Source organism: Podarcis gaigeae, assembly GCF_964106915.1.
Source record: "Podarcis gaigeae genome assembly, chromosome: 8".
NCBI lineage: Eukaryota > Metazoa > Chordata > Lepidosauria > Squamata > Lacertidae > Podarcis > Podarcis gaigeae.
The window spans coordinates 62,010,680-62,034,552 of NC_139684.1; the positions used below are offsets into that span (position 1 = coordinate 62,010,680).

Sequence of the window (23,873 nt, forward strand, 5' to 3'; positions counted from 1 at the left end):
GGCGTACCTTTTTGTATTTCCGGATGAGAGAGAGAGAGAGAGAGAGAGAGAGAGAGAGAGATGGGGGCGGGGCTAGACAGAGTCGAGTGAGGTGCCGCTGCTGCTGCTGCTCTAGGAATGTCGCGCTGACGTGTAAGCGTCTGTAGGCGCGTGCTGAATAGCCTCCGACACTGAGGTGTGTTGTGGTGTGTTTTTTTTGACGGGGGGCGGCTGCTGGTGAGGGAGCCTGAGGCCTACGTGGTTACCATGGTGAACGCGAGGCCTGCCGCCCAGACCTCCACCCTGAGGGGGGATGCTGACAGGGTGACGCCCCCTCCCCTCACCTGAGCCTGTCAAGCCTACGACGACCTCCTCCGCTGCCCCCTCAACCCCACAGCCTCCCCTCCATTCCCAGTCGCGGACCCTTCGCCCCCCTCAGCGGGCAACTGAAGAGGACTCTCTCTCCGCGTCCGCCATGCACCTCTGGTAAGTGCCGCTCTTACTGCGTTTCCTGAAAGTAGGGCGCGGGTGGAGAACGGCGGAGACCGAGGTGGGGCCTCCCGCCTTGTCCGTCCTTTCCTGTGACAGGCATGGTCAGCGCGGAGGGAAGGGGTCTTCCCTGCCTGGACGGCGCCGAGTGCGCTGCAGTGGGGGATGGAAGCGACGCGAGGGAGATCCTATAACTAGATGACGCTGGAGGCTTTTGGAGCAGCTGGGCTCCACTCAAGAGTGGCGGTTTCCGTCCTGAATAGCGAAATCAAACTTTTGTTGGGGCTGTAGGAAGTGCAGCTTCGGTTTAAATCCTTTAAGCAGAGAGAGAGAGAGAGGACCTGCAACCTTACCTATGCAAAGCAGGTACTCTTGAATTATAGCTTCTTCCTGCAAATAGAGATAAAAGTGGCACGGCGAGGGATTTGTGGCCTGAAGCTGGACAAAATAGTAACAATAAGTGGACGAAACAAAGTTCAGAAGTTGGGAAACCGTAGCTTATTTTTGTAGCAAGCCTTTGTAGGTGTGCCAATGAGTGTGGCAATCTAGTTTTAAGGACCCTCTCCTAGCCCAAACCCTCAGTTAACCCCAAAATGAGCAGCTTGAAGCGAAAAGGACTTGATTCTAGGCTTGGGCAAAGATTTGGTTTGTTGTTCCTCTCCATATCAAATTGTCTTCCTGCAAGTTGTTTGCATTAGGTATTATCTTCCTGCTGAGTTCTCTGGCAGGGTGTGTTTTTTAAATAAATTCTGTAATCTTTTGTTCTTGTATTTTAAAAACTTCCATGATTCTCCAGAGGAGGAGGAAATCAACCTGATTTATTCTTATTTGTGAGCCTGTTCATGCCCCATAAAATTTTTTGGGGTAGAGATTAGTAACCTATGGGCATCAGTGGGATGCATTTTATTTATTATGCACGCTCTTCATGCTAGTTTGGAAGCTTTAGTGTATATAAATGCTAATGAATCTTTCAGTACTAATTTTGTACCAGTTAATTCTACTTTGAATCTCTTTTCTCTTAGCCCAGTAGTTCCTATACTGTTTACTGGGATTGGTGTGAACCTAAAGTAGCCAACCAGAAAGGAGATTGTCCATTATATCTCTGCATTTTACTGGTGCTTTGATTTTGCCTCCTTCCAATCAGCTTCAGTTGGAGACAGGTATTTCTTCATGTTGAGAAAGGATGGGATCATTTCTCATGTAAACACATATCAAAATTACCCACCAAAGCTGTCTGATGTGTGACTGTATGGGTTATTACTCTGGTCTTGCCATTTTCCCATCTGGAGGCTCATGCAGAACTGTGACTTGCACAGACACATAGGAGATGGACATCTAAAGGATGACAATTTTCATTCTAACTGTGAAAGTAGAAATGTTGAGATAAAAATGTGGCTCCAGTTTTAATTCTGAGAAAAAGTCAACCTCAGGTAGGAAAAATTTGGAAAATACTGTCTTAGCCTTTAAATAAATAAATAAATAGTTAGGAAGAATTGAGGAACCTAGTTGGCCACAGAAATCTTGTTTTGGTTTTGAAAACACCTCGTGAATTCAATTGTTTCTTCTAATGCTGTTAAGTACTGTATCTTATCTTTTGCAGCTCTAGTTAATCTGCTTGATCAAGAGCATTGTTGCAAAATAGAATATTTAACTATACAAAGTAGCAAATATATCCAGATTGAGTCAAGTGATCTACAGTGTGTCTAGTAGACTTTTAGACATTGAGTGAAAGTTTTAAAAGCATGCATATAGTGGGAAGAACAGCTTTTAATACATGCACTTAAGTTGAATGGTTGGAATCTTATTTGTGTTGGAGAATGGAGAATGAAAGTACCTTAAAAAGTATAAAGAAAGTATTATATTCTACTGAATATGAATAAGTTGTAAATTCTGTAGGAATGGATTAGATTTTGAAAGCTCACTGAGAAGAAATACCTTGTTAATAAGCTGTTTGAAATGCCATTCAGTAAGTGCATTTAATAGCCTCTTTAATTTAGCACTGAGTATAGTGGTTTGTGTCAAGGAACCCTTTTGGAGCACATAGTGATATAGAACTGGCTGTGCTTAATTTGCACTTTTTAGGGGCAGCTAATTAATGTGTGTGTCATTTGTGAATCAGATGGAGGCAAAGCTGTAGCTACTAGGATCCTCCTGTAATCTTAGAGCTAAACTATACAATGTGTTAAATGTGTGAAAGCATTTAATGTATGGTACTTGTTTCTTTCCCCCTTTCTAATGCATCGCTGTTAGGGCTTACATGACAAGCTACAACTGTCAAAATTCTCTCTTCTACACAACTATTAAAAGTTGGAGGAGCCCTGTCCACTTTTTCATCTTGCCACTCCAGTCATGGTCCCAGTGAACTTAAGCTGCTATTTGCTCCAGTTGCCCTTTGGGGGAAACTTTAATTGAGAAAACAGTGCAGAGTGAAAGGGCTAAATTCATGAAGGCATTTAGCATACAGTATTGTCTAGTTTGGCACTTTGAAGTGCCAACAGGAAAATGTTTCTTTGGGTTCTTTTTGCAGTTTTATTCCTCTTTGGCACATTTTTTACCATCACTTTATACCCCTTTCTCCATTGTATTGAGAACCAGACACTGAAATAAAATAAACCTAGCTGGATGACTAGGTTGTGTCATAGCACAAGCTAGTGTTTAAACTTTCATTCAATGCTCAAGGTTTCTTGGACATTTGTTCACAGTTCATAATTGTTATTGCCTACTTCATCCAATTTTTTTTGTAAGAACTCCTTATTATAGCAGTTGAATAACCTGCTTCACAGCTTCTTGATCAGAAAGCTATTCATTGTTCTGTGGAAATGGACTTTCAGGCCTGTAGCTGACAGAATTGAACTTTGAGTTGACTCCTTAAAGACTTGCACAATAGCAGGAATTTAATTTAATTTGTCATCCTGCATAAGTGTTCAGAGCAAAACATGAGATTAGATGCTACTCATAGGCTGATCTCGGCATCAGCCCAGTGCTACAGAGTGACTGGGCAGGTGGCTGACACAATTTAATTGGTGCTAGCCATGCTGGACCTGCCCACCTAACAGTTCGAAAGCACGCAGTACAAGTAGATAAATAGGTACCGTTCCGGCGGGAAGGTAAATGGCATTTCCGTGTGCTGCTCTGGTTCGCCAGAAGCGGCTTAGTCATGTTGACCACATGACCCGGAAGCTGTCTGCGGACAAACACCGGCTCCCTTGGCCTATAGTGCAAGATGAGTGCGCAACCCCAGAGTCGTCCGCGACTGGACCTTAATGGTCAGGGGTACCTTTACCTTTACCTTAGCCATGCTGGATGTAGTGTAAGTCAGGCTGTCATGCTTCTTCCAGAGTTGCTGGCCCCCAATATAACCTGGAAATATGCCCTTAGAATCCTCTGCAAGATTATGAAGGGGTTTTTAAGTGTATCTTCTGTTTTTATACAGCATTGCAGAAGGTTGGGCTTTTGCATTGCTTCCTGCATGGCCAATTCCTTCCTTGTGCAGTCTGAGGATATCCCTAAGATCCTCTTTGATGGAGTTATGTAACATATTTTAGGTCATATGGGAACACCTTTATCTCTCCCTTCCTATGATGATGCATGGTACTGAGGGAGTCCTGACCCCAGCAGTCACTTGAATCTGTTGCTCTGTAGAGTCTTCAGGGCCCACTAGGAGCACAGAAATGTATAGCTTGACATCTGCTGGCCTATTAGTGTTGGTACTGGTGGCATGGTCCAAATGATGAAGTGTCTTGGGATTGTAATTGCTCCTCCAGGTAATTTGCACAGCTTTTGTTCACATACTGGCTCCCTTGCTTCCCTTTTAGTTCCAGTTCTTGGATGCATCCTGGAGTGGTCTGTGCTAATTAGATTATAGATAAGTAGACGTTGCTATGAGGAATGGACATTGTTTTGGGGAATGGATAGATTCAGGTTACATGAAGAGGTTCTAGTTCCACTGCAGTTCAATTGACAATTGAATAGTTATCAATTGGGGAGGAAGGGAAAGGAGATTGTTAGCCGCTTTGAGACTTCTGAAGGGGAGTGAAAGGCGGGATATCAAATCCAAACTCTTCTTCTTCTTCTTCAAATTGAATGCTCCTGTCTGCGTGGTGACAATTGCCAGGCAAATAGGCTTGCACATAGAGAGAGTATGCGCATGTCTGGGGGGTAGAACAACTCTCACTCTTTGTCATGGTCTGTCTACTTTCAGTTTGTTACCTGAAATTCAGAGCTCTTGCCTTTTCTTCACTAGGGGTTATGCAAACTCTCTAGAGACATGAAAAACATAGCCGCTTGAGACTTTTATGGGCTTTGTTCTGTTAATGTGTCTCAGAACCCTTGAGAAGACACAATAAGGAAGGCAAAAAAACCTAACGTATTTGTTGGAGATGATTTTTACACTACACAGAGAATCAGTTCTATTCAAATTAAGTAAACCAGTCTAAAGTCACTGGGACTTAAAAGGCTGTGATCCTGTCCTCACTTATTTGGAAATAAATCCTGTTGAACTTTTGAGTAAAGAAGTATAGACCTATGCTGTTAGTTACCTGGTCCTGTACACATTTACTTGGAATTAAATGTCAGTGTGCTCAGTTGGACTTACTCCAAGGTAAGTCCCCATAGGATTGCAGCTTTAAATTTATTCTCTATCTGAACATTTGTTTTCTTTCTCTTGGCAGAGCAAAACAGCTCAACAGCTTGTTACACCAATAACACTGGGCTATGTGTCTATCAGAGCAAAGCATGAGAAGCTTCTCATTGGCTGTTTGTGTGGGCTGTGCAGCTCCTGTTCCCCTTTTGTTTTCTTACTGGTGCCAGGCAGTGCAAATAAGCAATTGCTGATATTAGGTCCACCTGCTCAGCAGCTGGGCTGTATTTATTGGTATTTAACACACTCTAGGTAGAAGTGACTGCTACCTCTGCACTGGAGACTTTCAAACAGAGTGTCCAAAAGATCCACCTGTTTAAAATTCATCAGCTCAGCACTGTTTGCTTGGAGTTTGGTTCATTTTGAATTGAATCCTGGAAGCTGCTACAAATGTGAGCTTGCTTCTGAGCTGTCTGTTCTAATGTGTGGAAGCAGCTGGCCAACAGTAGACAAGTGCCAAGAAGGCAGCTTTTTAGGTTTGTGTGGGCAACTGCTGTGGATAAATGAGGTTTGCTCTCATCTCATTGTGTTCAAAGGCTAACTGACTTTATAACTCACAAAATTTCTCCAGAAAATGGGCATATACTAAAAGTTGTGTCCTAAAGTACAGTTGGGAGAATTTTGTGATAATTCAGTAACAAACTTTGAGGCTTAATGGTAAACTATGGCAACTATTTGCTTCTGCTCTGTGTGCTTTATTTTACGTACCCGCATGAGAGATGTAATTGCTTTGCATAAAGTGGTCTCAATTCATCTTTCCTGAAAGTGAACTGTGTCTCTTGTGTATTTTATATTTAGAGAGTTCTGGGTCTTCTCACAAAGGCCATGGAGAAAAGCTTGGAAGACAATTTCAGCACCAGCTCTCTGAACATATTGGGATACTTATTTAGAAAAGCTGCCAAGTGCCTGGGCCATCTCCATCTTCTCTACATGTGTGCCTGCCTCAATGCCGCCTGTTCATATGCAGGTAATAGTTCACAATTCTCTTTCTGATAATTTTTTTTAAGATTGTGATGGTTGGGGTTACCATCAGAGAAGCTGTAGCAGCAAGATTCCTCTACTGAGCAGGGCCTAGACTAGAACATGGTGCTTGCAGGGTGTTGCTCAGTCCTATGGAGTCTCTGTTGTGGGGTTCCTGGGTTCAGTATTATCCCACATGCTTTTAAACATCAGCATTATTACCGTATTTTTCGCTCTATTGGACACACCGGATCACAGGACGCACCTAGTTTTTAGAGGGGGAAATCAAGGGAAAAAATGTTATTCTCTCCCCCCCCAGCCCCAAAGAGCAAGGGACAGGCTGCGTGCAGCTTGTCCGCTTATCCCAGAGCTTCTCGGGGCTGTGGGGGAAGCCTGGGTCCCCCCCCCCCCAGCCCCAAAGAGCAAAGAAGCCAAGACAGTGAGCGGGATCCATAGCCGCTCAACCTCTCCAGCCAGGAGCTAAACCTCTCCAGCGCAGCTGAAGAAGAAGACAAGGCAGCGAGCACGATCCATCCTGCTCACTGCCTTGGCTTTCTCTTTAGCCTTAAGCAGCATCTTTAGCCTTGCGCAACGGGATGGATTGTGCCCGCTGTCCACCGGGGCTGGACTAGATGACTCCTGGGGTTCCCTTCCAACCCTGCAATTCTATGACCTTGGAAGGTGTTGGGGGTCTCCACCACTGGAGGCTTTTAAGCAGCAGTTGGGGGACCATCTGCCTGGCGTTCTTTAGCTGTAATTCCTACATTGTGAGAGGGCTGGGCTAGATGACCCTCGGGTGGCCCTCCCAACTCTATACAGGCCTACACGTCTGCAGCAGGAGATCCACAGCCACTTCACACAATGCCCACTCCCAATTTTCATTGGAGAGACATGTGGATTCAGTGTCTAGGTAGGTACACCCCTACCTGCCACTCTCCCCCCACCCCACTTAAGCCCAGGGAATTCCTGCCCAGAGAAGCTCCCAGGTGAGGCAAGGGTTAAGATCTACCTCTGGTAAATGGCTTTCCCTTTTCTCTTCTTCTTCTGTGCTATTTCCTTCTTTTGTGTTTTGTTTAATCTGTTTTTATTGTATACTAAAATAAAAGCTGCAAAGTTTCCTTTTTTATAATACCCTCTCAAACTAAAACGTTAATCTAGATAAAAACACTGATCCAGAGGAAAAGAAGAGGGTGGAGAAAGGACGAAAAAAGAAAAAGAGATAGAGAGATTTTTTTAAAGTTGGCTTCTTTAGCCTTGCGCAGCCTCCTGCGATTGGAGAGGCGCGCAAGGCTAAGGAGGAAGCCCGGGCAGCGAGGGGATGGATATTATTTGGACAGATGGAATGCATCCTGTTCTAGATGGAGTCACACTTCCCTTGAGGAGCTGGTTCACAGTCTGAGATACTCTTGGATCCAACATTGTTACTGTTGTCACAAGGACAACATCTCTCCCCATATGAACCCTGAGATGAAGCCCTTCTTTGTGTGCTTTCCTCCAAGGGAGGTCCAGAGAGTGGTGATGAGAGAATGGGCCTGTTCTGTAATAGCTTCCCACTTATGGAATTCTCCTAGCAGGGAGGCAACCTGGTACCAAATTTGTCTAATTTCAGTGGCAATCAGATCTATTTTCATTTTCCTGTGCATTTGGACAGCAGCAACAATTGGATGTGTTGTTGTTTTTCACTCTGGGTACACTTTTAATTATGTTTATTACTACATTTTGCATTTTGCTCTAAATTACGTTGGGACTTTTATTTGTGAGACGCAATTCATAGATGTAATAAACTAAACTAAAATGACTAAGAACATTTGAAACAGATGAAAGCAGGAAAGTGTAGTGGTGTGGTTTGTTAAGGCCTCTCAAAGAGTAACTTATTTCACAGATTTCTTCTATCTTAATTCCCCACTGCCCCCTGCCACTTGAAAAGTTCTTAAAAATAAGCCTTCCAGCTGGCAAACTTGTAACATTTACTCTTTTTTCAGAGAATAGAGGGATCACTTATACTGACTCAGTTGCATTTGATCTCAGTGGGTTAGTACTATAGTTAGCAAAATCTCTGCCTTCTGGATAGGGCTGCTGCTGTAATCTCCATAATTATCCTATGCTGTCTCTGACGTTCGGCAATTGGGAAATTTGATTAAGCTGATGTGCAGTAAGTGAACCATTAATCTCCAGCTTGTCACACAAAGTTGATTTAAAATTCATGGTTTATTATCTTTTTAGTTGTAGAGAGTAAGTAGTAATCATTACATATTTTAAGTTAGAATGGATCTGCTTTTTTCTTCTTTTGAGATTAGTTTCCTGTTTCCTGAGCCTTCTGGAGTCGTGTTTCAAAAACCACTGGCTTTTTTTTGGTCTTTTTAACCATAGCTATGATAATTTGTGTGGGTGGGTGGGGGCACTTTGAGGCTTCTATGGTGGAAGGTATTGTGGCCTTGTTTGAATGTAATTCTTTACAAACCTACATTTTGCCATTCAGTGCATTCTGAATGCACACGACAAAATGAGCCCCAAAGGTTTAGTAGTAGGATGATTTTGGACATTTTTAAAATAACTTACGGAATTGCTTTATTGGAATTTAGAATTATTGTTCCAGCGTACTAAACTGTCACAGTCTGTCTCTTCTTAACTCCCACCTTCATAATGAATATTCACATACTGAAGAATGAAATTCTTCTTTGTTCCATACAGCTTTCTATTCAGTAGAAAGTGGATATTGTCTAGCTGTTACAATGCTATTTTTAAAAAGCCACCATTGTTTTCAAACAACAATGTAACTGCAAATTGTTGCAGTGAAATTTTCTTTCTTTCTTTCTTTCTTTCTTTCTTTCTTTCTTTCTTTCTGTTACCCTGTCAGAGTTAGTTACAATCTCTTGAGAGAGAAAGATTCATGAATGTGGCAAAACTGTATTTTCTTAATTGATTGATTTTATTCTAAACTGGAGGCAACATAAGGCTAATATAACGTGCTGTGGTAAATCTGAAGTCAGCAACTGGTTTACTTCTGAGAGCTACATTTGAACATCAGAGATCTGTAACTGACTTCATTATTTTAAGCCTGTAATAAACAGAAGGTCAATAGTGTAGGCTACAATCTGTGGTGGTGGTGTTGTTGTTGTTGTTTAGTCGTTTAGTCATGTCCGACTCTTCGTGATCCCATGGACCAGAGCACACCAGGCACTCCTGTCTTCCACTGCCTCCCACAGTTTGGTCAGACTCATGTTGGTAGCTTCGAGAACAGTGTCCAACCATCTCGTCCTCTGTCATTCCCTTCTCCTTGTGCCCTCCATCTTTCCCAACATCAGGGTCTTTTCCAGGGAGTCTTCTCTTCTCATGAGGTGGCCAAAGTATTGGAGCCTCAGCTTCAGGATCTGTGCTTCCAGTGAGCACTCAGGGCTGATCTCCTTAAGGATAGGTTTGATCTTCTTGCCGTCTGTGTTATTACATGTAATAAAAATAATGCTTAAACAGCATTTTTATGTGCTCAAAGTACTGCTTATGGTCATATTTACAACAACCTGATAAGGTTAGCCTAGTATTGTATTACTCTAATCCAGGCTTCCTCAACTCGGCCCTCCAAATGTTTTTGGCCTACAACTCCCATGATCCCTAGCTAGCAGGACTAGTGGTCAGGGATGATGGGAATTGTAGTCTCAAAACATCTGGAGGGCCGCATTTGAGGAAGCCTGCTCTAATCTTACTAATGAGAGGACAACCAGAGAGTTTAAAATGAAGACATCTCAGCCCATGTTCTTAGCTATTATGCTGATAAAAACCTACGGTCAATTCACAATATCTTGGAATTGCTTTCATTGTATGCTGACATTATTTTAGAAATTTCAGAAACCATCTGGGGCATTTTTTGGCTGGGAGAAGCTCCCATTATCCTCGGTGGTATGTTGTCTTCCTGTTCTGAATTGGGACAGCAGTAGGGGGCAAAGAGTTAAAGCCTTACACCAGAGCCTCAATCTGGATCCCCACTCCACAACTGCTGTTTGTGAAAATAAAAATCTTGCATTAGTGCTGCTCCATCATAAGCATCCAAGCAACTTTGACTTTTCTTTGTGTAGAGAAGGCCTGTTTGATGACAGTGATATGGGTCCTTAGCAGAGCACGCTTTCCCCCTACGCAGTTGCTGTTTAAGCAGTTCAGCTAGCTGTCATGCGGTCACAGTGCTTGTGCAAGAAAACTGCCTGAGCCACTTGTAAGGGTTACGAAACCTTTAATGAGTGTGTGTATTTGGATAAGAAAATAAATACTTTGCAGTTCTTGAGCTGGTGAATTGTTTGCTCTGCTGTTTTAATAGCAGTCATCAGGTTTCTCTGGAAGGACCCACCCTGCAAACTTTTGAGGAAGTAACTGAGGCACAACTGGGGCATGTCATGTAATTGATTGATTCTACAGTATTTGTGTTCTACCTTTTTCAAAGCAGTGGTTGTTTCTCTCAGAGTCTAGCATACCCTCTCCATGTTAAAGAAAATTCTTCCTGTTGACTCACAGTGTTGAGAATTCTCAAGGCTTTCCACAAAAAAGGCAGGAAAAGTTAGATAGAAAATTCTCTCTACCCCCCCCCCCCTGAGAAATACAAATCCCCCTTCCTCTTGTGGTGAAACGACTCCTGGCTGCCTTTCCCCATCTTTTGTTTATCTCCCTTACTCCCTTTGTGCTTATTTTCCTTGGGAATTGAGAGAGGAAGAAGCTGGGTAAATTAGCTATTAAGACAAGTGTCCACATGTTAGGCATTCCCAGTTCAAGCTCCAGAGTTCCTTACACTTGGGATGCTATCTTTGTTTTAAAAATTTAAATGGCAACCTCAAGGGGTAGAAAGGGAACCAGATTAGGATCAGAAGCATGATATGTGGTGACAGTAGCTAATCCTTCATTCCTCCTTCACTATAGTACCAGTGACATCTCCCTCAAAGCTTCAGTTCATGTCAGGAGGGATACCTCTGTTAGCCCCAATGGAGACCTCTTCTAGGGACTTTAGCAGCTTCAGGGAAGCAATTTTCATTAGGGACTGGCATAGGACAGAAGGTTTCACAACCCACCCACTTATTGGTAGCATGGATACGGATATTGGAAAATTGCAGTGGAAGTGGAAGTGAAAATGACAAATGTTTGTTAATTTGTCTCATGTTCAGAATAGAAATGAGTTTGGCAAATATTATCAGTATTCACTGTTGTTTCCAGTCCGCAAACAATACATGATTGGTGACATTTTGCCCCCTCTCATTTGCATTGTGTTTCCTTTGCTTTGAACTGATTGGCCTTTGCACTGAATTGAATTGTGTGGAAAAGCATAATAACATAATTTCGTAAAATTCAGTCACATCAGTCAGCGAGACGAATAACGTTTTTGTCGGAAGCTGAACTGCAGCAGAACAGAAATAGTGCAGCATGCAGAAAACATAGGTTAGAATAGAAATCAGTGCCTCACCCCTAGGCATGGCCTCAATCTCTCACCCCCAACATGGTTTCTATTTGATATGTAAATACCAGATACATGAAAGGCATTACATATCTTGTGTATGACCTAACTTAGTCCCTAGTTCTCTCTGAGACTGCTTCTTCCCCAGTGTCCCTTAAATCCTTCAGCTCTATAAAAAGCTTAATGATGCTACCCTTGCTGCAAGCATGCGCAAGGCAATTTCTGCTCCTTAATTATGTGGTTTCTTTCCCTTATATGTTTGCCAAAGCTTGGGCATTCTTAAGAAGCACAATGAGATGTCTGCTTTGGCTGACATTTGGTGACTAGGCAAAGCATTTAAAGGATTTATTTAATATATATGATAAGGAGGGAGACAAATGCAAATAAACAAAATGTAAGTACAGCTTGAATGTTTAATGGAAGGCAGCTGGCAAGAAAACATAATTAGGAATATTCAGCTTTGCCCATCTGTTTTCAGGATTCAAAGACTCTTCCCACCATTTCCTCCCTCCCATTCCATCTCAAAGCTGGCAGGAATACTGTGTCACCTATTTTAATTATGCTGCAGTGAATTTTTATGGTGCTTGACAGATTAATCAGCACACCAGACCAATACCAAACTCAGTAAGAATCTAAACTGTGCTTTGCTTCAAATTAAATTTTTTAAAAACACACACATGCTTGAGAACCTGTCTAAGAGATCTCCAGGGATCTGTTGAAATAAACCCAATAAAGTTGGTCGCCAGCCCCTTGATCCTGTTTATTTTTTTTGCCTTTTAGGTGAACTTTGAGGAAAGCCTCAGTTGTTAAATCCACATTTTGTAAGACCAATCCAAACATAATTTTAATTTTTCTTTAAGGCTGCCAGTACTTCCAATTTGCTATGGAAAATGTATCACAGAAACATTTGTTTTATGGACCTCATGCCCTTGTTATTATGACACCTGTCCTTTCTCAGCCAGTGGTATTGGGTGCTCAGCCCCTTTGTTCCAAAATGAGGTCCAGCTGTGTGCTAAACACAGAATGAATTTTGGAACACAAGACTTTGCAATGCAAGATGTAATGAGGAACAAAATATTTAAGACACCCATGCTTTTCACCCCAAACCTCATACTATTCTCAGGATCCATTCATGCCAATATACACAAAGATGCCAGACTGTTCGGTGACCAGTTGTGGTGTTAGTAGCAAGCATCTTAATTGCTGAGAACTCTTCTGATGGCAGATTTTCTTCTAGGTCCAGTAATAATAATATGTAATATTTTTGGAGCATATTAGTATATTCAGAATGCTTTACATTTAGTGGCCCATTTCACACGTAATGATAAGCCATGTTTTAGTGCTACATGGGTGACAATTAGAACAACAACTGAAAAAAGGCAGAACATACAGAAAAAACTTGAATCATCATCTGATTTTCCTGATGTGAGCAAAGAAAGGATAGCAATTCTTAGTTTGGAAGCATTTGATATTTTAAATAGGATGAAAGGCTGACCATTGAGACCATTGCTGGGCAAGAAAGCAGGTAGGAGATTGGAATGTTAGATAAAGGCTGCACAGTATTTGTAAGTAACTTGAACAAATATGAAATTTACAAAGTACCCACTGAAGAACCACAAACATGACATCCAACTGGCTAGTAGATTTTTCCTGTTTTGCATCTGAGTACAGTGGTGCCCCGCAAGACGAATGCCTCGCAAGACGGAAAACCCGCTAGACGAAAGGGTTTTCCGTTTTGGAGGTGCTTCGCAAAATGAATTACCTATGGGCTTGCTTCGCAAGACGAAAATGTCTTGCGAGTTCCTGCGGGTTTTTTTCCTTTTTCCTTTTCCCCAAGCCGCTAAGCCGCTTATCAGCTGATCCGCTAAGCCGCTTAACAGCTGATCCGCTAAGCCACTTAACAGCTGATCCGCTAAGCCGCTTAACAGCTGATCCGCTAAACCGCTTATCAGCTGATCCGCTAAGCCGCTAATGGGCTTGCTTCGCAAGACGAAAAAACCGCAAGACGAAGAGACTCGCGGAACGGATTCTTTTCGTCTTGCGAGGCACCACTGTACAGACACTGTGGCTGTGCTATAGAAAGACAAAATGAAATCCAGGGTTGATATACAGATATTGTAAATCTGCCATACAGTTTAATGAGGAATATTAGGGTAGGAAAGAGTTACATCAGGAACATGCAAGGAAAAAGAAAGAGGTAAAATGAGAGTCAAAACATTTTAAAATAAGAGGAAGTGTATATGAAAGCCCAACCCAATTCTGTGGCCATTGAACTCCTAGGCAAATATAAAACCATTAGGCTTTCAAACAAAAGCACAGTAAGCACATCTCAGATTTAGAGGGAATTATCAGTGTTTATTTAGAAAGAAAAATATATAACATGAAAAGATCATGGGAGAAAAATAGTCGTCTTTGATGTGCAATAATTAATTCCTTTACTGATGTGAAAACTTTATTGCGTTCTTTACCTTCTCCCTATTGTTGAGTTTAAACTTAATTCACTTAAGTGAATTGGTAACCTTTCGTTTAATGGCACAGTAGCAGCTAAGAACATAGCATGTGAATCAAGGAGTTGCTTTAAGGGTCAGGGCAATATGACCTGGTTATAAATTAATCTTGCAGAGGCCTATTTTCCCAGTCTAGTCATCTCACAGAGGCTAGCTGTCTATTTTAAAGTGTCCTTAATCCCTGGAACTTTATATATAAGGCTCTGATCAATGTAGTGAAAACAGGTGACAATTGTATTAAAATGAAATCCATTAGCATGGTACAGTGGTACCTCTGGTTACGTACTTAATTTGTTCCGGAGGTCCATTCTTAACCTGAAACTGTTCTTAACCTGAAGCACCACTTTAGCTAATGGGGCCTCCCGCTGCTGCCGTGCCGCTGTTGCACGATTTCTGTTCTCATCCTGAAGCAAAGTTCTTAACCCGAGGTACTATTTCTGGGTTAGTGGAGTCTGTAACCTGAAGTGTATGTAACCCAAGGTACCACTGTAATAATAAGAAGCATTTCCGGACTACTTTTTTTTAATGAGATTGCACTAAGCACAAGAAATGTTTGGTACACCAGTTACAGAATTAATAAGATCAATCAACTTCACATGCATGTACGGTGATACCTTGGGTTACAGACACTTCAGGTTACAGATGCTTCAGGTTACAGACTCCGCTAACCCAGAAATAGTACCTCAGGTTAAGAACTTTGCTTCAGGATGAGAACAGAAATTGTGCTGTGGCAGTGGGAGGCCCCATTAGCTAAAGTAGTATCTCAGATTAAGAACAATTTCAGGTTAAGAACGGACCTCCAGAACGAATTAAGTTCTTAACCCAAGGTACCACTGTACTGGCCTCCAGATATGCTTTGAGTTAGGATAGCTCAGATCTTCAAGAATACTTTGAAAAGGGCTTTGGCACTTTAAAAATTATTAATCCCCCCCTCATAAGAAACCTATTGCAACATCTTGAAAATGAGAGTGGGTGTGGGTATGGCTATTTAAAAGTTAGGATAGAATCTCAACCAGTAATCTACTCCAGTGCCATGGGAGTAAAGCACACCTTATGTAGTTTCATAACTGCCCTTGGGTGGTGCTGTGCAGTTTTGGGCTCTTCAGGCCAGAACAGATGGTAGTGTTATGAGCACATCATTACCAGTGGTGTTAGATGTTTGCTCTGTTGTGTTTCCATTCAAAACCTCCTCTGTAAAAGTCAGTCATTAAAAAGCACTTTAGGCTAAAATTTGATAGGCAGGCACCTTGTGGTATTAGCCATTTTTTCCACCCATTGGGGAAATCTTGTAATCGTTTAAGCAGACTTTACTGTGGATGGTATTTGTATTGGAAATAGTCCTTTTCTGCTATATGTTCCTGCAGGAGATCTTTGACCTTGGAGCTGTTAATACACAGGCACAGACTACAGGCCCCCAGCCATAGTCATTTGGTTTTCAAGGTAGCTGTGTTTCTTTGCCAGACTCTGCACCTACCAAGGGAAGGGGGTAAGGTCCTTGAATCCAGGCAAGGCTGGGTGCAGTGAGGCAGAGGCAAAGAAGAAGCAAGACAGATCTGTGGCAAGGAGCAGCAGAAGAGTTCTTTCATTGTCTGGAGCACAGGTGGGAACCTTACTCAGCCCAAGGACTTCATTCCCTCATGGGCAACCTTCCAAAGGAGGCCACATACCTGTATTGGCCGGGGCAAAAGTTGGCAGAGCAATGGATGTGACTCTTTCCTTTGTACATTAGGCTACATTCTAGCCATGCAAAAGCCAGGGGTTTATATGCATGCACATAAACCCTTCTCCATTAAGGCAGGCAAGAGATGTTTCATTCAGGCAAAAGCACTCAAGGAGGGCATGGAGTAGGAGCAGTAAAGGGTGGGACATAGCCAGGGGAGAGTCACAAGGGCCACATTGACCCCTGGGCCCAACATTCCTCATCCCTGGTCTGACCTGGACGAGGTAGGCATAGCAGATCTGTTCTCCTGATAACAGATTTCTTTGAGTGAAATTACTGTATTACTTTAACCAACATCCATTAGGGAAGTTGCAACAAACAACTTGTTTCTTAAGTTTCTTGTAACTTCTCATTGTTCTGCACTTCATAGTTATACAAGGCAACTCTGGTTCAGAACTGTGTGCACTGATGTCTGCATGCTGCTGTTTTTTAGGGCAAGGGAGCCTTGTCAGATTATAACAATGTAGAAAGAGAGAATCTTACAAACAATTGTGTGTGAATGAGTTTGCCAGTACTCCTTTGCTTGTACTTCTGACCTAGCCAAGATGATACTCTAGTCTTTGGCAACAAATGGTAATCGTTTGAAGATAAGACATTTCTCATTAAACAGATTAGCATTTAAGGCAGCTATTTAAAGCAGCCATTAGTATTTAAGGCAGTATTTAAAGTAGTTCCCATGATTCCTGTTTGTAGGGTGTTTAGTCTTCTATTCTTAGATCATAATCATCTAACAATTTAATTTTGTGTGGGTGGGCAACTTCATGCTTGAATGGAAAATATTTCTGTACCCATTTCATTCCAGCTTCAGGCCTGGATATTGGGATGGAAACTGCATTGATCACCCTGAGCAGTGACCTGTTTGGGGAGAAGGACAGGAGGAGTGTGACTCTGTTAATTCTCCTTTACTGCACCATAGCTTTTGATACCATTGACCATGGTATCCTTATAGACTATCACATGATTTTGGGAGTTAGAGATAGTGCATTGCTATGGTTCTTCTTTATTGAGGTCTGGCTCCAGAAACTATAATTGGGTTGCTACTGCTTGTGGGATTCTGCAGGCTCCAGCCTTGTAACCCATTTTGTTTAATACCTTTTGAAGTTATTGGGAGCTGTCATTGGGGGATTTGGAGTGAAGTGCCATCAATATGCTGATGACACCCACCCCTGATAAGTTATGTTTATTACTAGAGAGTAGAAATGAAGTAGGGTTTTTTAAAACAACAACAACAACAACAACAACAACCCAGATATAATTATTTCCTTGATTACATCTATGCTGTTGGATTCTTATTTAAAATTGTTATCATTTTATTTCTCTTTGCTCAGATGCAAGCTGGACTAGAGGCACTTGTCTGCCAGGGAAGGCTCTGCAGGGAGGCCATCTGAGGTCACTGGATGGCGTTCACCTCCAGCTGCTGGAAGGATTTCACTCTGTCCAATCTTGTCAAGCTACTTGCTGTCAGAGCCCTACCTGTGATGCCTTTTGGCTCAAGGGAAAGATGTGCATCCAAGTGAACTGTATCAAGCCTCATTGGTGTCAGGCAATCTGGACCAACACCACTGACTCGATCTTGGTGTTTGTAAAGAGATCTGAGCATATGATAAATGCCCAACCTGCAGCAGAGAGGAGAGGTTATCTTCCTAAGTGGCTGGACTGGAGGGAAGGACATCAAAGTAAAACAAGGATGAGAAGGTCCTTCAAAGAGTTACTGGCTTACAGAGCACACTTGGCAGACATCAGGGGAAGCTCTCTTAAGAGGGACACAGGCTCCAACAACGGAGGTCCTGTAGCCCATCCTGCTCCATCTCAGCCCTTGGATAGTAAATCCACCCATAATGATCTGACGGAAGCTCCTTCTTCACATCAAGAAACAAACTTTCCCAGAAACCACATTGATCCAGAAAAAAACCTGCTGCCAAACAGTGAAGACTTGAAAACAACCAAATTCAAAAGCTCATCTCCCCCCAGCAGCAATAATGTGAACAGACCAAGTGACCTTGCTGGGAGTGGCCTCATGAGGGTAAGTGCAAGATAATATTGTTAATGTCAACACTAATCCAAAATCTGTTGTATAAATGCTTTATAATCTTTTTTTATTGTACAATAGCAGCAACATACTTGACATTGTTTGGAAATTCTAAGAAATAAAAAAAAATCAAAACAGTTTTGAAAACGGTTGTTAGAATCGGTGCAGTTTTAAAAGGTTCAGTCCACTGCCTTGATGAGAAATGGTACCCAAAGGTTCACTCTTGCATTTGTGGATTAATGAACTGATAGGTTTGACTTGCTTGATGAGGAACCTCAAGCCCAGAGACTGAATGCAGCCTTCCAGGCCTCTCTATACAGCCCTTGGGACTCTCCTCAAGTCACACTCCTCACTGGCTTTGCTCCATGCTCTTCTCAGACAGTTTTGTCTGGCTGAAATATGTCCATGAATTGTGATGATGGAGAGATATGTCTGTCAAGTAAAAAAATGAAGTTGGAAGACGCCCCCCCCCCCAGCTTTTTCCTTAAGAAAGTCTAGAAAGGAAGAGAACTTGTCAGCTGGGATGCCTCTGCTTGAAGGTACCTCAGACAGAGGGAAAGTCTGGCAGAGAAGGGCATACACTGCCTTGGACACTCCTGATTGAAGATAACTCACGTGCCTTTTCTAAGAGGAGTGCTGGTGGGGGGAGGACCATTACAGTTTAGACACAACTGCTGAAAGTCTAACCTCCCACACACTGGATTTTCTGGTGGAGAGTATTCCAGCTTGGGCACCATTAGGTAAAGCTGCTTGGATCACTTTTTCCTAGAGATCACCCCTCTGCCTGCACTGACCTTTCCTGTTCTGGAGCACAAAAGGCTACAAGTGCTGATTTAGCCTTGCATAGCCCAGGCTTTCCAGGCACCTTGGCCACAGAGCTGCCAAACATCTCCCAGTCTTCCCCTTTCATAGTTAGAAATAAAACTGGTTGCTTATAACTTCATGGCAAGTGCAACAAACAGAATGGTTGAACTCAGCATATGTGGGGTGTGTGTACCAAGTGTACTTTTTTACTTGCATCCAGGTAAGGGTGCAACAGAGAGTCTTCCACAGCAGACAACTCAGTGACATAACTCTTATCAGTGGGGTCTATCTCATTTTTAGAAATCCCTTGCTCAACTTAGTATGTTTTCAGTAGATTGTGGTTCTTAAAAGCTGTTATTCTCATGTACCTGGTTGCAGATTTTGCAGTCCCAGGTTACATTGCAGCTGTGATATGAGAACTGCCAACCTGGTAGAACAGGATGCGGCTCAGAGCCAAAGGACATGACTAGGAAACCTGGAGCTATCCTAGTTAGCATGCAAAACAACCGCATGGTTTAACTTTGCCTTGCTGACTCAGCTGTCCCTCAGCCCTTGACTTCTTAACAGTCACTTAGGAACTGCTGTTTGGCTCCTCTGTCTCAGCAATACATCAATAATGATGCTTCCCTAAAACCGTAACCATCTGGCCTCTCACAAGAGACTGTCACTCAGGAAGTGATCCAGTGTGGTAGAGACTCCACTGCAATCCCTCTGCTAAGATTGATTCTTGCTTGCCCTAAGTGATAAATAGTAATGTGTCCCTAATTTCCCTGCTGATTTCAACAACAGGGTGTTGAGCTCTGAGCTATCAGATTCTCTTCTAATGCTCCAGCTGAGCAGAGAATGTAAAATTAAGGCTGTAAAAATAAATTCTCTGAAATCTGATGTTTTGCTGCAATTCCAGGCCACTTCCCTAGGGTTACCACTAAAGACCCATTTGTGATTTCTCTCATGGAGAACTTTCATTTTTTGATTTCCAAGTTATGGAAAGCAGGTTTTGCAATAACTGAAGGTCCCCACAGGACAAAAATCTTCATAAGAAAGAGAGAATATAATTTGCACAACAACCATCTTAAAATCACAGCCACGAGTAGTCCTATAACCCACGTCCTCCTACAAGATCTAAGTGTAGTTATGTACATTTAAAGATTGATGCACACTGTCTATTTTGCTTCTTATAGTAATTTAAAAGGGGGACTTGCCAGGCAGTGTTGCTGTGTATCTCCACCCTCTCAGGCATACTCCTGTTCAGGGCTCCAGTCAACCAGAAGCAGGAGCCTTGCAGTGCTTTTCAGGGTTGCGGGGAGATATTCAGGAGTGGGAAAGGGATAGGATACACACACTACACTGCTGCCCAGCAACCTCCTGCATTGCTATAGAGCTCCCAGTCCCAACCTGGCATTCTCCCTTGGAAGTGGCATTTTTAAAGAATATTTTGCTTCTTATAGCAGTATTGTAGCTTGATTGATAAATAGTGGATTTAAGACATATTCTCATAGGATCAAATAATATTCTGAGGGAAATGAAGTGAGAAAATGTTAACTAGAATTTGGCGTACCCCGGCTTTTGTCTAAGGCAAGCAAGGGGAAAATACCACATCTTATTCTTAGCACTACATTGCATTAAACATAAACTGTATCAGTGTACCTCCACATAATGAGACGGGGGCTGTGGAAGAAAGGGAAGTCATGCTGTGTGTGAGATGCAATAATGATAGGGCAGGAATTATTAATTACTGGGGATGTCTAACGATGTCAGAGAAATCCAAAGAAAGCAGAAAAAGGAGCAGGAATTATCAGCATTCACTTTTTTGCCCCGTGTCTGGAACAGAAATCAATCCAGTGAATATAAGTGGTATTCACTGTTGTTTTCAGTCGGCAACGGATACATAACTGATTATGCTTCTGCCATCCAGTTTGCATTGTGTTCCCTTTGCAGTTAAATGAATGGGACGGAATGGAATAATATAATGGCAACCTAAATTATGTAATTATTTAACTACTTTACATAAGTTATGTTATTTCACCTCAGTGAAAGACAAATAATGAAATTTTTGGTGGAAGACAAACTGCAGCAGAATAAAAACAGTACTGTATGCAACAAATACAGGGCAGAACAGAAACTCATAATGATGTTGTATGCACTTGTCTGTGGACCTGTCTGTGACATTCATGTATCTATTATCCAAACTGTTGTAACAAACACACTTGGTGAGGGAGAAGGAATTTCATTTTGCCAATACCAACACACTGCATTTTCCCTACAACAGACGCACTATGTTGGGGGAAGATAGTCTCACATTTACTGCTCATATTAAAAATGTTTGAAAGCCCCTCAGGAAGACAAATTGGCATATGCTCATGAGAGTGAGTGAGAGTCTGTCACGTGCCAAGTTGCAGTCTGGCTCCATTGCCAAATTAGTGCCTTTGTCTTCAAGCGCAATGCTGTGTATTTGAGTCAGACAACGGTGATTGACTAGTCAAGAGAAGTATTCAAGTACAGCACTGTTGATTAAGGGGTCTGCTGCTGCATCACTGTGTATGCTTGCAGAAGCAACCCCTATAAATAATGCACTTTTTTCAAATGAAACTCTTACAAGGTTAGTGTTTCTTGCCTTCCACTTTGACTGTGGTGTAGCTGAAGTGTCTTTATCCTTGGCCAGTGTTTGCTTGCCTTGGTTACTGATCATATTTGCTGCATTTGCAAATTTAGGTCCTGTGATCAGAGTTGAACATTGTTCTAGATATATTAGAACGTGACCCCCTGCCCCTAAAAACATAGGGATTGACACAGAAAGCTGTTCATTAGCAGAATATGTGGAGGAACCAAGAGGGAAGAAACCAGAATTTGCCAGTAACAAAACATTGAATTTTGAGAACTGTTTCATAACAGTTACTTATGAAAAGGTTGCACATATTAAAAATGTATGTGCCTGTGTCTATTTCTAGACTATTGATGGGCAAACTGCGCTCCCTGTCTTGAATTGGCTCAGTGCAAGCTTTCTTGGTGATTGTCCTGAAACAGATGTCTGTTTTAAGAGAGTTCCAGATAGTTAGCACATGCACAGTGATAGTGCTGTACAACGTGCACACAGTTGTATATTACATTCTGAGAAATGTAGTTTGATCTCTCTTGTGGTGCACTCCAGCCCATTGAACACCAGCTATTGTGGAAAGGCCTCTCAATCTCCCGCTAAAAAAAACACACAACACCATGCAGGAGAAGAGAGGGATTGGGGTCTGGATGGGGAGGCAACCACCACATAAAATCTTTGAAAGAAATAATTAAGATAATTGATTCACACAATTAGAGAAGTTGCTTGCCAACATGAGCCTGCTTGTTGATTTGATGATTTGATCACATATTTCACAACAGTAAATGAGAGTTCATTGCATATGAGGCTGCAGTGTTGAAAGAACTTCTTTTCATATGCCTTCAAAGCAACTGGCTTTGTAGTTTTGCAGCAATCAACAAGAGTTTCATTGAGAGTCATGGGTTAACATTAAATAAAGTTTGTGTACATTGTGGTTTGGGGCCCTTGGTCTCCGGGATGTACACCTTCAGAATCTCATTTAACATTCCATACCAGAGAATAGCTTCTTGAGGAAACAAGGCTTGATCCAAAATTATATGAACATTACCAGCCTATCAAATTCATATACTAAACCAGATAACTAGTGCTGTCACCAATATTCATAATCCAGATTGACTCAGTCCAATAGTCTCCAGTGGTCTCTCTCTCCATCTATGAATTGAATGTGTGTTTTGATCATCCCTTTAAATTCAGCTGATACCACATCTTGAACAGAACAGCACCGCAACCCAAAATTATTTCATAACTGGGGCCCTGAGCCCAGAGTTCAAATCCAGAGCTTTATGGGCTGATACTCACCTTCCCAAATTACATAACGTACATGATAACAGAAGTCATGAATTTCTCGCCCTTAGCTTGACCTTTTAAGTATTGCCATTTGACTGTGCCACAAGAAAGTGTGCTGTGATGTTTTTGTTTGTTATGAAAATCAAGTCCAGGTTGTTGATATTTCTGTGTGCTGTGATTTAAATGTTCATCTTATGCTATACAAAGATCAACTGAGGAAAATATGTAGCATATACAGATAAGCCCAGTTAAAGCTGAAATGTCTGGTTCTGGCTGCCTCAGGCTACTCACCGGAATGAGGAGGGCCTGGGGAAGGAATTTTCTTATGAAAGAAAGGAAATTGTTTTCATCTGTCCCCTTGTCTTGTTTACACTGGTCTGATTAGTCTCTCACGGCACTCAAAAGTGGGAGTATTTTATAAGTGAGCAAAATGGGCTTGTCACCCAAGTTCTTGACCATAAAGCCAGAAATTCTGTTTGCACAATGTGCTCCTTTTGAACATCCAGTTCTCTCATGTGGCAGAGGCTGTTAGTTAATTTACTTTTGCATAATCCCATCATTTTTTTGCCATTCAGGCCTATTATTATTATTATTTGCACCCTTCACCAACAGGTTCCAAGGCAGGTTACAACAATTTAAAGCACACCTCTCAGGCATGCAAAGGCCAGGATAAAGTGTTAGCTGAAAACTGTATAGTGAAGGTGTGACAGGGAAGGAATTTTACAATTTAGAGCAGAGGTCAGCAACCTTTTTCAGCCATTGGCTGGTCCACAGTCCCTCAGACCATGTGGTGGGCTGGACTATATTTTTTGGGGGGAAATGAATGAGTTCCTATGCCCCACAAATAACACAGAGATGCATTTTAAATAAAAGGACACTTTCTACTCATGTAAAAACATGCTGATTCCCACGGGCCTTGGGTTGCCTACCCCTGATTTAAAGGAATGCAAACTGTGGTTAATGTGCATAACGAGCCACTGTTCATATTCAAGTGTATATAATCATTCCATGAAGAAGGAATTATGCACACTTCCCAGTCGAGATGCATAATCTGCAATAGGCCTTGGGAAATGTGCATATATTGACAGAATTTTATACGTTCTTTAGTCAGGATACCTAACCTTCAACAGGCCCCTGGGAGTGGTCATATCTCAATTGCATTTTGCACATTTTCCAGGCAGCATGCACTTTCTCCAATCAGCATGCAGTCTCCAGAAACTTGATTTCCCCCTATCTTTCTTGTCCAGAAATGTGCAATTTGTGCACTTGTGCGCACCCCCAGCTGTTTCTAGCCAAACATGTTTTTCTCAAGTGATATGACACATACATTAATAATGAATATTACTACTACTACTACATCATTTTCCCTACTCTTCCTCTGAATGGGGCCCTTGAATGGGGTGAAATTTCTGACAGAGAGGGGAAATTTCCATGACTA

At 42.1% G+C, this 23,873-nt stretch overlaps 1 protein-coding gene and 1 long non-coding RNA gene across 3 annotated transcripts in view; one reads left to right on the plus strand and one right to left on the minus strand.

The window, feature by feature from the left end:
* Window positions 1–25: 25 nt before the first annotated feature.
* The window catches only part of KIAA0319L (KIAA0319 like), a 55,889-nt gene continuing 32,041 nt past the window's right edge, over window positions 26–23,873 (plus strand). The window contains exons 1-3 of one of the 2 annotated variants that reach the window (XM_083751633.1): window positions 26–465; window positions 5,906–6,074; window positions 17,051–17,745. In XM_083751633.1, coding sequence (XP_083607759.1) covers window positions 5,933–6,074; window positions 17,051–17,745 — 837 coding nt within the window. In that variant the 5' untranslated portion in view covers window positions 26–465; window positions 5,906–5,932. Of the gene's footprint in view, window positions 466–562; window positions 835–5,905; window positions 6,075–17,050; window positions 17,746–23,873 lie in introns of those variants that run through there. The other variant, XM_083751634.1, reaches the window with a different exon arrangement.
* The window catches only part of LOC310850454, a 64,742-nt gene continuing 54,417 nt past the window's right edge, over window positions 13,549–23,873 (minus strand). The window contains exon 3 of the long non-coding RNA XR_014567330.1: window positions 13,549–13,568. This is a non-coding gene — a long non-coding RNA (uncharacterized lncRNA). The remainder of the gene's footprint in view (window positions 13,569–23,873) is intronic.